A 14,847-nucleotide genomic window follows, 5' to 3' on the forward strand; every position below is an offset into this window, starting at 1 on the left:
TAGGAAGAATGTATGCAATGTGTTAATTATTGAAACTGTCCTACCAATTTGATTTGAAACTGTCTCATTGCTATATGTTTATCAATAAAATTATGGGGGAAAAAATAAAAATAAAAATAAAAATAAAAAAGCTGCAGCTTCAAATACTGGCCAAGACTTCTGCTGAGTTAGGTCTCTAGCTCCTGACATAAGGCATACTGGGAGGACTTCCCTGGGCATCGTCCGCCAGAGCACGAGGAGCACTGTGGGAGACAAGATCAAAAGCAGAGTAGCAAAGATCACTGGAAAGTGTCAACCAGCAAAATGACCTTTTGTGCCCACATGCCATGTATTCACTCAGACTCTGTTGGATATACACGTGCACAAATCAAGCCATTTCCCAATTAAATTTAAAACGTAGGAGGCAGAAACAAGTTCATCATAAAGAAAGCTAAACTGTGGTCTACAGGAAGACGCAACTTGCATGACATAAAGCGCACAGATCAAAACAAGGACACTGAAGTTACTGTGACCACCCAGGCCACTTAAAGGACTGCTGGGACCTACACTGATCTCTGCACAACTGAGAGATTGTGGTGAGCGAAATTTTTTTAAATATCACAAAGTTATTTGCTTGCTTATATAGAGATTGATACATTTTTAAAATATTACCTAGTTAGCTGAGGTAATGCTGAAATATTAAATAGGAATTTTTAAATATATATTCACAAATTAATTTCAAAAAATTTCTGGCTAATCATTCTCTATATTGGGAAGAAGCAGACTAGTGGTTATGAGTTAGACACAGACATTTGCTCCAGATCTGCCAGCTAGAAACTCTGTAACTACTCATTTCAGTTTTGCATTATAACAAATTACTTGTCCTCCGAGGCTTGATTTCCTTAGATGGAAAGTGGTGATTTTAATGGTATGTACATGTTTATAGACTGAAGATTACATAAGATCTGCCCGTAAAGTCTTTTGTCTACGAAAATCACAGGAAATGCTAAACACATGGCACATACTGCAAACTTCCATTTTCAAAATAACGGCAATCAGATCACCACTTACAAGCAGCTACTGGACTCAAATTCCACAGTTCTACTAAACAATACACTCTTTTCAAACTCACATGTCAACCCTTCTGTTTCAGGGAGTCGGGTGCTTCTCTGTACTAGGAGCAAATGATTAGAAGGCATTAGGAACATGTACTGAAAATACAGAAAAAATCAGAAACACAAAATATACTTGGGAATATTTTTATTTTCATCAATTGTTTTACAGAGTATTTTGAACTTAAATCAGAAAGATCACCAGCTCTCATTTTGCTCAGGAAAGACACACAACCCAGCACTCAAATTCTAGCAATGACCTAACTGGCTTGTGGTTGAATGACAGTCCAGGAAACAACAAGACTCTGTCCTTATTGATGTCCTAAAGAAGCAAACAAGCTGCCTCGACTTACCCGGAAATAGTCGCTGCATGCTGCTAGGACTGCCTTGTGAGCATGGAATTTCTGTTCCTCAGCAATCAGGGTGACATCGCAGAGAATGCCGTCACTTCTCTGCTGATTCAGGGCAGCCAGGACACTGTCATTGTGAGATTCCGAGTGGCAGAGCCTCTGTCCTGTCAGCATTTCTTGAATGCTACAAAGGAGAGCGATTGAGTGAGTGAACTTATTTAGCTGATTGATTATACTGCGGCTGAGCCCAGGGTCTCTGCTCTGAGCTCCATCCAATGGTTTTGGTTTTTTTACTTTTGAGACAGGGCCTCACCAAGCTCTAAGCCAGCCCGGGCTGGGCTGCAGGGCTCGCCTTCTCGCTCGCACCAGCCTTGCTTCCTGGAGGTTCTCAGAGCTTTGGCTTCTAGCACACCTGGAGTTTAACCTTTGAGTTTGCACAGTATTTTCCTCTGCTACTTTGTGGTTTTGTTTTTTTCAGAGTTTTCCCCCTTGCTCTGACCAGGTCTCTTTCTCTCTGACTAGGTGGTACGGTTTGAGTCTAATTGTCCCCTCAAAGCCTCATGCAGTCATGGAGCACCTTGGCTTTTACAGTTTGTGATTAACTCATGATCTACTGGGATTATGGGTGTGAGTGCTGCTGGGATTATGGGTGTGAGTGCTGCTGGGATTATGGGTGTGAGTACTGCACCCAGCCTGAGGCGGACAGCCTGAATGCAACTGAAGGGAGACAGACTTGCTCTCTGTAGCCACAGTTGCCCCTGCTCCTGCCCCTTTGCCACTACCATGAACTGCTGCCCTTTGCCATGTGCCACTCTGCCTTGGAGTCTGCTGAGTATGGACCAAAACCCCCAGTAACTGTGAGCTCAAAAAACCTTTCCTTCCTTCATTTTGAATGCCAGGTATTTGTCCCAGCAACAAAAGGAGAGTAACTGAGACACTAGAGTCTCCGAGTTTGTATTTGTGCCCATCAGGGTCTTGCTAGGACCTACGTGACTGCCGCTAGACCCCTATCCTCAGTACAGGTGCATCTTTCAGAGTAAAATCTGTTGTGTTTGTGTGAGAGAGAGGGACAGGGAAAGAGTCTGATCACTTTATGAGTCCCGCTCTTTAACTCTGTTTTCTCCAGTTTTGATCCTTACTAGATCTTCCTACAGAACAAGATATCCCATTAATGAATAAGAGAAAACTGAACAAATGATGGGGGAAAGAACTGCAAATGAAATTATGTATCAGAAGGAGGACATCAAAAGAAATGCCTTCGCAAGTTCAAAATTTAAAGTTGGAAGTGATCTATGTAGATCATATTATCAGCTTTAGATGTCACAATGTGATCATTATAGATTGCTAGGTTCATGAGACTGCTAAACCTATCCACCGTGACACTTAGTCCTTTATTGTTTGTCTTGCCCTTATATTGTCCTTTCAAAACTCTTAGATGAAAATCCAAGATTTCCTAGAATGTAAAGCGAGAGCTATGGACAATTCCAGTTCAGATCAACCAACTTTTCAACATGCTTTACGGTCTCAGCAAAGGTACTGGACTGAGTTAAGCGAGGTATGCCAGTAGGAAGTTACTTTGAGAAGAAAAAAGGGCTATCAAGCCCTGTCTCTGGACAGCTGGCTTTTCTCAAAGCTGAGTGAAGGTAACCCCCAGAGAGGCGCACACACTGGTCACTCCTGCATCCACCCCCTCTGAGCGTGGAGGAGTTGCTCAAGGGCACCGGTGGTGCCGCCAGCCTTGTTCGCATGGAGGGTTCAACTGGGTCTGCCTGACCGATGGGATTTGATTGGTAAATCAGTTAAGCAAAAGTCATCATCTTAAAAATTAATCAAATGCTTCTCAAAAAATGATAGAGTGAAGTTAGTTAAGTTTTATTGGACATTTTTGACGGGGATGCAGCAGAAATATCAGAACTAAGGAAAGAAAAGAACTTGACAGGAGGTGGTAACATAGGAAGCTGTCATAGGAAGGTGGGAGGATTATTTTCAGGTGGAATGTGACAGTGAGTTTCAAAATGGTTATTGTCACTGATGTTTATCTAGTGGCTGTGGCTATCAAAAGATTTTTAAAATAAGTACTGGAATATCATTGGATACATAATACTTTTTTTCTAAATTTCTAGTGAAGCCTAGAATAGACATTAATTAGGATCACTCAAAGAAATGAACTGAATAATAAAGAATATATTATCTATGCATAAATCTTTCCTAAAAGGAAGATATTTTATATACTTAGCAAACACATAGTGCTTACCATGTTCAATTATTAATTCATTTAATCTTCTTAATAACCCCAAGAGGCAGGTGCCTTTGTTATCTATGTTATACATAAGAAAACTGAAGCACTTTGAAAATATAACATCAGAAATACAGTAAAATAATTCCTCTGTTGCTTGGAAAAAAGATAATCTGTAAAGAAGATCTCTAAATTATGTTTAAGGGGACAAAAACCCATGACTATTGATTTTATGTTTATAATCATGTATAATTAATCTCAAAAATCAGTCCTACAGAATAATATACATGAGCATAATGAAATGATTACAATAAGAAACTGCCTGAAATCATGGTCCAAAATATTTGTTACACTGCAATTAAAAGTTTCAGAATATTATAGATTTTTGATTGTAACCTTAGAAAATAAACTTCACACTTTCATATTTTTTTCTCCTCTTTCATCACCTTAAATGCTAAATAAAAGAATTTTGAAATTTCATTTGTAACAGAGCAGAAGAGTATATTAAAATAATTGCCTTCAAGTGTTTCCTTACTCATGTTCCAAATATAGTGCCACAATTCACATCCTTATCATTAAGCCTTAGTATCTGCATTTCAATTATCTCTTGGGAGTGAATAAGCCTTGCCAGGAAAAGAGCAGCTGTAAACTGAAATTTGGCAAAGAATAAAGGGCTCATTTTAAAAACAATAGTGATGCTACACAATTTCACAAGATTTTCAGCACGGTTTGAAATATTCAAGCTCAAAGAAAGTAGCATGCTAAATATTTATGATAGCACTTGGCACAAAATCCTAAATATTTTGAAACCAGTATGTTAGGATTCCTTAAAAACAGAAACAAATGCGCCAAGATTTGGCAAGAAATAAAGGCCTATGAATCAACAAGTGATTATTGTATTCAAAAATTAAAAGTGACTTCTTCGACTCTCAGATGTAACTCTGCACCAGACTTCAGCCCTCTGAACGAGAAGGTACGCTGGCCACAGCACACACCTCAGGGGTGACACGTCTAGAATGATCATAAGCCAGGGAGAAAAGAATCAACGACTACAGGGTGTCTCCGTTTAAGGAGCACAGAGACACGCACTCATGATCAGCTCCCCTGGCATCTGTAACATCCATCAAATTCACAAATAATACCTCCCAATCCAGAGGAGTTCCTATCACTACTTGGAAAACAAAAAAGAAAAGCCACATATTTTAAAAGTTCCTAAATTATTGAGAAAACATACGAAAGGCATACGAAGTCACACCGCCCAATACAGGAGCTGCAAGCGTGGGTGGCTTTTAGCACACCAAACCCGAAGCACACCAAACCAAGATGCACCGTGAGCATCAGCTGCATGCTGGGTGGCAAAGGCAGTATGAAAACAAAATATCACATGAATATTTTTATATTGATTATATGTTTAAATATACTACGTCTGACAGTTGGGGTTATATAAAATATACTGTTAAAATTAACTCGACCTGTTTTTGTTTTAATATGGCTGCTTTAAATTATGTATGCTTTCCATTCTGCTTCTATTGGGAATCTGCAACTTACCGGGGAAATATGTATCTTTCTATTCTTTTCACCTGGACCCTGTATGGAAGGGCTTCAGGTGACCTCAATCATGGACTGGAATCCTGCATCTCAAAGGGCCAAGCCTAACCCCAGCACACTCATGGGCAGCCCGAGTCCCCAGGCAGCAGATTGCTTTTCAGTAATGCCAGGGAGTAACCACTTGATGAGCCATATGTCAGCATCCAGCGATGGGGAGATTAATGAACAAGGTCTCTGCAAATAGGAGTATTCATGACTCTGAGCCTGTAACTCTCATTCTGGAACTGATGGTGCAAACTAATAAATCAAATGCAGAACATAATGTTCATAACAGTGTACACCCTCCTAATAGCGGGCCACTGTTTAGGTGCAAATTGCTACTCTGACTTCTGAGAGTTAACATTTTTGACCACAGAAATCCCACAGGGTCTGATTTTCACAGAATAAAATCTGGGGTTTTTGGTTTTTTGGTTTTTGGTGTTGTTTTTTTTTCCCCCAGGGGAAAGCACACACACAGTCCCCCTCTCAAATTATGCAGCTGAGTTTCCCACATTGGGGAAATCGCAGGGGCCAGGCCAGCACCTCCAGAGCGCAATGCATGAGCCTCGGCCTGGAAAACCCACCTTCGTGCTCACAGCCTCTCCACTGCCAGGGAAGTGCATGCAGAAGAGAATTTGGCTGAGCTCAGTTTTCAGGATGTAAATCCTAGATGACATTATGGTTTTAAATGTACACATTTCTAATTCTAAAACTTAAGTGAATTTCCGTATCATTGTTTACCTAATACTCAGATATACAAAAAATACATGAGTATTTTCAACTTAAGCTACCAATAAAGCATTGCATTCCTTCTTACCAAGAAGCACAAAAATCCTCACTTCTTAAACAGACTACACTAAAAAGAAAAAGAATGGGCAAAATTCTGAAGGATAACACAATTACGCCTGATTATCCTAATTCAGCCTATTGATTATCAAACATCCCAATCACTTCAGTAACATAGTCAAATATATTATAAAACTTAAATTCATGTAAGTATATGAATATTAAAAGAATTCTATTTCATTACATGGGAAGGCTGTCAGACAATATTATAATGCGACTATTTTATACAACACTTTACATTTTACAAAGTCTTTAAATTGAATGCTAAGTTAATAGTAAGGGGCAGAATAATAAGCAAAATAGATAACACTTGAATGATTCAGAAATAATGAAGACTATTCAGAAGAGAACATAATTATAAATGAATGATTTTGTAGCCTTCTTTCCCTAATTTATTCACCCAACATATAATTATTCAGCCTTATCGTGTAGGACGGTACTGGGATAAAACTGTGCAAAGCAGATGTGGTCTTAATCCTGTGGAACATTCAGTTGAGCACAGTAGTTACTCATTAATCAAGTAATCTGGCTTCCCTGAAGAAGTAACACTTCAGATACAGGCTAACAAATAAGCTAGCCTGGTACAAAGAGGAAAGAAGCTTCTCTGGCACGGGAACAGGGAAAACTCTGACCCTGCAGCAGAAGGGGGCACCCCCTGACAAACTGCCTACAGAAGGTTAACGGCCAGAGCCCTGTGGACAAGGGAGAGCCTGCCTGGTCCAGGAGACACCTGAGCAGCAGATGCTGCAGCCCATCCATGGAGAACATCATGGAAGGTTATCCCAGAGCCGTGGAAGTCCCAGGAAATATCATCTAGGCCACAGTACCAAGAGCAGTCAGAGGAACAGTGCTATACCAGAGGAGTTCTGGGACAGTGGCTAAGGCTGAGGTACAGACTTTGGCCTTGAAATGGACTACGGGGATAGAATTCCTGAGAGATGAATGAATCTAACAATCAGAGAAGTCTAGAGGTCTTGGTGGTGATTATTTATGGAGTTGGGTGGCAACAAGGCTCCCACCAAGATACCCACATTTCAGGTTTGTGTAACTTGGTATTCTCAGAAGTGGGGACTAGTGCAATAGCATGAAAATTGCAGAGGAGAAAGCTGATAAATTCAGCTTGACATGTTAGGTTTACATTGTCTTTAAGACTGAAGAGCAGAGGTCAAATATGTAGTCTGATTCATGGATCTGGAACTCAGAAAGAAGTCTTAGCTAGAGATATATAAATATACAACTAATATATAAATCTATAAATAAGACTAATATGCAGAGTGGATAAAAGAAGCACACCTGTGTCTCAAGAATACATTGAGAGATGGCCAACAGTGGTTGCTGAGAAGATAAGAAAGATGGCATTTAAAGCACAGAAGCAAAACTTGGCTTAGTTGTGGGAAAGGGCCGGCCTTTAAGTAGAACTGAACAGGCAGACTAGAACACACTGAAACTTTAAACTTTTTTTTTTTTTTGGCTTAATGAATCTAAAGATTTTTGTGAACTAGTCTTCACTAGACAATGTAGGCATATAAATTTGGATAGCTGAGTTCATCTGGATTAGGGTTTTCTCAAGAAAATGTATCAAAAATACCCAAAATTGGGCTGGGGATATAGCTCAATGACATAAGTACATGCCTGGCAAGCACAAGGGTCCAAGTTAGATCCCTGGTACCATAAAAAAACCAAAAAACAACAACAACAAAAAAAAAAAAAACAGGTATTAGAGAAATGAAGAAAGGGTGCAACAAGTGATAGAATTTAAGTGGTCAAGAATGAAAATGAGAAAAGGAAATTTTTGATGGTTTGGTAGAAAATAGCAGGGCTAGCAGATCAGACATGGAGAAAGGTTCAAGTCCAGCCCTCGTGGGGACAGCCAAATGGCCGAAAAGAAGGAGAGGAAGGTGTGGTAAGAGTAAAGCCGTGCATGTGAAGACCTCAGAAATAGAGCAATGGCTGATGATGACAAGGTTCCAGGTGTGACCACGGGAGTGCATGGCTAAGTAGAACTAGAGGTCTTTAGGGATAAATGAGTGGAGGGTCTGAAGGTCATGAAGCAAGTCAGATATTTTCTGATGCTAAAAGCCCAGAGAAGTTGTAAAAGGTTGTCATGGGGAGGGAAACTGCAAGCCAGGCACCAAGGTACTCAGTGAGTGAGGGGAGATGAGTTTAATCACAGCTAAAACGAGAGGGGAGAAGAAAAAGAGAACTACCTGCGGAAGAGCAGGTCTCGCTGCAGCTTTCTCAAACAACCTAAGCCGTAAAGACCCATGAAAACAGTTATGTCCCAGAACACAACAACCCAACAGGGATCAGTAGAGACACCTACCCCTGAAACACATGAGATGTGAGGACATAATGTCACCACATGAGAGGGCTACAAGAGAAGTGGTGCTCAGGGCAGGAGGGGTCCCAGTGAAGTTGGCTTGTGGGAGATGACACAGAAGAGCACTGGGCCATGTTGCCGCACTCCAAGTGGTGTGCTAAAATACTGAGAGGTGGAGAAGGGGGAATTCTGGGTTAAGGTGGATCAGGGGAGATCGCTGTGGAGATGATCACACTGAGGAGAACCTATGACAGTAGGACATGGATAGCAGAAATGGTGGCCATGCCTATTGTCCCAGCACCCAGGAGGCTGAGGTGGGAGGATCTCTGCAAGTTTGAGGCCAACCTGGACTACACAGCAAGACCTTGTCTCAACCTCTCACCCAAAAGACAGAAATGATACACTGAGAATATAAAAAAAAGTTACTCTGAATGAACACTGTTCTTGGTAGCCAGGAATAAGTCATTTGGCTGAGGCAGTGCCAGACAGATACCACAGTTCCCATGTGCTGTATTTGCTGAACACTGGTTCTACAGCAGTTTTGCATCCTCAGAACTATGAACACTCTGAGCCGGGTTGTTTTTTGCTGCAGGGAGCTGTCCTATGCATTTAATATGTTAAGCAGGATACCTGGCCCCTGGCCACTACTCCAGGTGACAAACCAATAGTTGCCAACAGCTCACTGCCCACAGAACCAGTGATGGAGAGCACCTCACTCACACGGCTACTGCAGAGGTGCTACACGTACTGTAGGTGGACCACCATGTCTGGAGCCAGTTTTGGAACACATAAGCTCTAACAGTTTCAAATGCACGGGAAAAACTGGTCTCACCAGTTAATAAATGTACCCAATTCTCAGCACTGAACAAATGCATCCCCAAGTTTATCACATCTCATATCTTCTGCTCTGAAGAACAGATGAAGATTTGCTGACACTGATGAAAATACTCAAATTTGACGTTGTACATTTTCTGGCACTGCGCCCCTCTACAGATGGAATGCGCCAGGCTCTGTGCTGCCATGAGCATGTCCCCACGTCACGGCATCCCTCAGATATTAGGTTACAAGACATTTCCTCGGGATCTCATTTCCCTGCTGTATTTATCCTGTACTTCGCCTTCAGAGCACCTCTCACAATTACATTTGTGTCGTTACTGGTATGACTGTCTTGTATCTACTTCTCCTAAGGAATACCTACTTGATGAAGACGGAAACCCTATGTTTTATTAACAACTGAGTCCTATTGCATTGAGTAGAGTGCTTGGCTCAGTAAGTATTTATTAAATGAATGAACCACTAAAAGAAAATGCTATTGGGATTTTGAGAATAAGCTTTGTACTACCTAGATGATTTCTCTAAAAGGAACACTATTCATGTATGTATAGTTTTCTGATTTCTATTTTAATTGTATACCTTTGCAGTAATACATCTTTTGTTCAAGACCAATAAACATCTCAAACAAGCAAAAAAAGAAAAGTAAGTACTGTGAAACTTCTCTAGATTTGATCAAGAACTAGATTTTAGCTGTCAGCCTTCATGCCACCACACCGAAATCATAAAGTGCAATTTATTCCTTTATTCCTTCAAAGATGCATTCATCCCTACTCTGCTTGGTCCTGCAATGTGCAGTGTGACTAGTTCAAGGCTCACAACATGTCAAGCCAGAACTCTTCCCCCGGGTGTACCTGAGACAGCGTTCAGATGGCATTCTCCAGCTGGGGTCCTCGGGCTCTCAGTCTCAGAAGTGTACAGGGCGATCAGCAAGCATTCCAGCTGCTTAAAAAAAGATAAGACAGAAGAACATTATGAGCTGAAGGAAAAAAAAAGGCACAAATGATGCTAAAGTTTTAGAATGCAAAAGAGACAGGCGGGAGTTTTGTTGTAGAGATTGAACATTCAAATATCATCTTCTTTCAACATGCAATGATTCTAGGTGTTTTTCAATTTTATTGTTAGCGAATCAGGAACTCAGAAGTATAACATGTTTAAGAATCAACAATAGCTAATTAAATTGAAGTAAAAAATAAAAGATGAGATGGCCAAAGGGAAAAATAAAGATTTGATAAAACTATAAGATACAAGGCACGAATACTAACAGACTTGTCCTACATCGAGATTTTACTTTCCTTCCAAACATGATGAGGAAAATCAAATTACAATCGAGTACCTCTTTGACTAATTTTCTATAGAAAGATGATTTTCTATTCAAAACAGATCTCCAAAAACTAGATGGAAAAAAGAAGGATGAAAATTAGTAGGAAATGAAAATTGGATTCTGTCAGAGTTCAGGATTAGCATAACTGAAATACACACTGGGTTGTCATTGTCAGGCTTGAAACTGCTCTTTGCTAAATGCACTTAGTCACTCTGCCCTGCTCCCAACTCCCGCCTTGTTCTTAATCACTGATGTAACTTGGAACAGAAAAAAGAAATCATCTGAGCAGTCTGGGACCCGGCCCCCAATTATACCTCCCACTAGAGCGTCCAGCTCTCATTTTCTAATACTCCTAAGTAGCAAAATTAACTACAATCTGAATAAGCTAACAAGGCTCTCTTCTGTGTCTGTTTTACTTTCAAAAAGGAGAACAGTGTGAAATGCTTATGAAAGAAATGCACTAAACTCTGCCTATTTCTGTTGATTTGTATTAAGAAGAGAACTATGATTTGCAAGTCTGAATAAAAAGTAATATTTGTTATTGTGTATACAAAGTTTTAATTGGTATGATTATATAATTAGCTCATGTACTACATCATAATTTAGTTAAAAATTCCATTGTTGTTGAGTACTAGGTTGTTCCAATAATTTTGGTATAACTTTATCTTTTAGTTTTTTAAAATTATTGAATATGGACTAGCAATACTTTCACTTATTTCTAATGTAAATTTTGACAAACTGAAAAGTGAATGTCATTTCTAATCATTCCATTATGACTGAGCAACATAGGCGACCAGAATAATTCTATCCACATTGTTTAATTAGCGAAGAAACTTGCCTAGCAACCTGTTGTTGCTACAGTTTCTTTTCAGAATCTGGGTTGCAAACTCTGGGCTGATTTAGCATTGACACTAACTGAAAAGGACACCTTCACATTCAAATTGCAAAGAACACCTTTTTATTACAAGGATGTGAAAAGTTTTAATCTTTCTGACAGTTCAATGTTTTTAGAATACTCTCAATGATCAGATGACTAGAGAATAAGAAGTTCAAAAATTAAAGTAATTCACAACTAAAGGCTACATCTAACACAATTTTTCAAAAATGTATTTATTTGATATGTGATCTCACTACACAGCTTGAACTCAGACTCATAGTGATCCTCCCATCTCTAATCTCAGTGCTGGGATTACAGACGCGTACCACCATGCCCAGTTTTGGTGGCCAGCTCAGTGCACCCGGGGTTTTGGAGCTGGCACAGCATGCAGTACTAGGGGGTGAACCGGGGTTCTTGTACTTGCCAGGCAGGTGCTTAGACTGTTGAGCTATCTCCCTAGCCCTAAAATGATATTTTGCAGATATTTTAAACATAATCACTGCGTCATAGAATTCTCTTCTATAGCTGATTATTATTTGGAGACCAACTAACTGAAATAGCTTCTCTTAAAAGCCATCTAACTATGTTACATCCTATGAAGTTTAGTGAAATGGACATCATTTTTAGGAAGAGTCAAAATAAGAGAAGGAGGGGCTGGGGAGATGGCTCAGTGGAATAAGTGCTTCCCTGGCAAGCGCAAGGGCCTAAGTTCAATCCCCAGTTCCGCAAAAAAAAAAAAAAAAGGAAGGATGTCGCACAACACACTAAATTTTCTTGCTATTTATGCTATTCTATTTTTATACCTATTATTTACTAAACATATTTTTTAATTTTAAACTAAAATTAAATTTGTGAGCAAATACAGTTTTTATGAGCAGTCTCCATGATGGCGAGCACAGCATCCTGCAGGGGCAGGACCTGTGTTCCCACCACTGCCTCCAGTCCTGAAGCGTACATCCTGACCCAAGCCTCCTAACACTGTGGAAGCTCCGGGACCTTCAGGCCATGCTCCTGTCTTTCTCCTTCTCAGAGTCCATAAGTGGGGCTACAGCTGGGCCCATGTGGTGGACAATAGGCTCCAAGGAGGCATGAAGTCAGGTTGGCGTTGCTCCCCAGGACCACAGCTCTCAGCGACGCAGCCCCTTGGAGCACAAGCCCTGCAGGGCTGCTAGGTAGGGCAGGAGCATAGGTGGCCGCTCCGTCTATGTGAATTGAGCGTGGTCAGCCTGTGGGTCTCCTTGAATGAAGGCCATGAACAGGCATCCGAACCCACTGGGAGATCAAAGATTCTGTCTTTCACCCTGCTCTAGTCAGGCTCCTCTGCGTTCTGTGTTCAAGTACGCCTTGTCCTTCAGTATCTTCAAGAGCTTTTGGTCAACTAATGAATAAATGCAATTATTGTTTTGCTGAGCAGAGAATGTGCATTAATACCACTTACTAAAATTAATTAATCAATTTATTAATTTATTTATGGTACCAGAAATCGAACTCAGGACCTTATACTTGCCATATCCCCAGCAACATCACTAGAATTTAAAGGCAACAAATATAGTTAAGAAAAGCATGTTGAATTTCCTAGTACCATTCAATCAGCTACTTGGCTCAATGATTTTAGGAACAAAGGAAAAGACCTTCCCTGCATCTCAACAGCTGTAGGGAAAAGGCAAAGATAGGCAGCACTATAGGCTAGGGCAGAACACAGCCCCTCAGACGTACACTCTTTTGACCTAAAGCCCCCTGAGAATGAGAAGGTGTGGCAAAAGCTCTAGTAACTAAGCAGCAAGCTTTCCTTTGGCAAAGGAAAGTACCACTTGCAAAAGGCTGATAGGTCACAGGGCCTCAAGAAACACTTATGTGCATCCTCTTTTCCTATTATATATACATATATGAATTACACAGGAATTTGTTCAGATGATAAATATATAAGTGAATTGTTACTTTTGTTTTACATGGTTAATTTGGTAATCTTACTACACCACAGTAGTATGAAAGGAGGGCAAAAAGAAAATAGGCTGCACGTCTTCAGGCTTATAATGGTACAATTTATAAGTTATAAAAGCTAAATTGTGGAAGCAGCCTGAATGTATAGCGACAGATGAATGGATAAAGCAAAGGTGGCGCTCACAATGAAGCACTACTCTGATATAAAGAAAGATAAATGAGTCACTTGCAGGAACATGGATGCCCCTCGAGTCCATAGCGCTAAGTGAAGGGCATCAGCAAACAAGCCTACACACCAGATGGGTTCTCTCAAAGAGAAGCCCACTATATAAATCAAGTGTGAAATTAGAGACTGTGGGAAAGAGATGGATTGTTCTGGCTCATGGAAGGGAAACAAGAAATGGGAGAAAGAGGGACAGAGGGGAAAGAAATGGGATTATAAAAGGGGGGCCTGTGAAGTGCTGTGTACATGCGCCAAGTCCTTATGAGGAACGTGATCATCATGTATCACAAATATGAATTTGAAAAATACAAACTATGAAGGAGTTTTGCGTCCAAGAGATACAAGCAGCAGAAATGGACAGAGTTAAATAGGTATGAAGACTGGCCACTCAGGGAAGAGACTGGCTATTGGCAGTGTTGCTCCTGACCTCGTCGTGTGTGGTTTGTGGAGCTGGCATTTGCAGCTGCGAAGGGTTTAGCGAGATGTCTCACACTATTTTTTTGGTGCAGCCTACCAAGAGGCCCGAAGGCAGAACTTACACTGACTATGAATCTGTTAATGAATGCATGGAAGGTGTTTTTAAAATGTATGGAGAACATCTGAAGAGGTTGAACCCCAACAGCCCCTCTGTCACACACGATATCAGTCAGTTGTTTGATTTGATTGATGATCTGGCAGACCTCAGTTGCCTTGCTTACGGAGGTGATGCCCAGACATACCAGCCTTGTAATAAAGACTGGATCAAAGAGAAGACCTACGTGCTCCTTCATGGGCAAGTGCAACAGGATGGCAAACAACTGAGTTGCAAACAGTAGGGGCTGGGAGCAGGCTGGGCTGGGTGCGGGCTGGGAGCGCAGGCATGTGCAGTGCCTGGCCGTGGGGTGCTGTCCTGTGAGCCTCTTTCCATTTGTTACACTCTAGCCAGGACTGAATGCACTAGATGAAATGCAAGGTGTGAGGATCTTCTCCATCTGAAACCCCCATTGAGCCCTTTTTCTTTTCCTTCTTTTTTTTTTTTTTTTTTTTACTTAAACATTTTCATGATTCAGAAGGCAGCTGTTCCTTGTCAATGTTGGTTCCAGTCCTTCAGATTGTTTCTATCTGCTTTATAACATTCACTGTACTAATCTTTTAAGATGGGATAGGGGATGATGACAAAGTTTAGTTATGTCCTCAAGAAAAAGTCTTGGTGAAAATAAATGTTTAGTTAAAAAAAAAAAA

General features: G+C 40.6%; 1 protein-coding gene, 1 non-coding gene and 1 pseudogene across 8 annotated transcripts in view; 1 reads left to right on the forward strand and 2 right to left on the reverse strand.

The window, feature by feature from the left end:
* Klhl32 (kelch like family member 32) overlaps positions 1-14,847 on the reverse strand; it is a 250,314-nt gene that overhangs the window by 182,875 nt on the left and 52,592 nt on the right. For 6 of the 7 annotated variants that reach the window (XR_002820462.1, XM_023711897.1, XM_023711896.1 and 3 more), the window contains exons 2-3: positions 10,116-10,206; positions 1,445-1,625 (exon numbers count right to left, since the gene is read on the reverse strand). Coding sequence is in view for 5 of the 7 variants with exons in the window: in XM_023711897.1 (XP_023567665.1) it covers positions 1,445-1,625; positions 10,116-10,138 (204 nt within the window). In the remaining 2 variants the exon portion in view is untranslated. The remainder of the gene's footprint in view (positions 1-1,444; positions 1,626-10,115; positions 10,207-14,847) is intronic. The other variant, XM_004628180.2, reaches the window with a different exon arrangement.
* Positions 5,722-5,885, reverse strand: LOC111815852. The gene has a single exon (XR_002820474.1). It is a non-coding gene; the product is annotated as a U1 spliceosomal RNA (small nuclear RNA).
* Positions 14,109-14,441, forward strand: LOC101586197 (annotated as a pseudogene).

The sequence above is a fragment of the Octodon degus genome, unplaced genomic scaffold (assembly GCF_000260255.1).
Source record: "Octodon degus isolate 3935 unplaced genomic scaffold, OctDeg1.0 scaffold00022, whole genome shotgun sequence".
Taxonomy (NCBI): Eukaryota; Metazoa; Chordata; class Mammalia; order Rodentia; family Octodontidae; genus Octodon; species Octodon degus.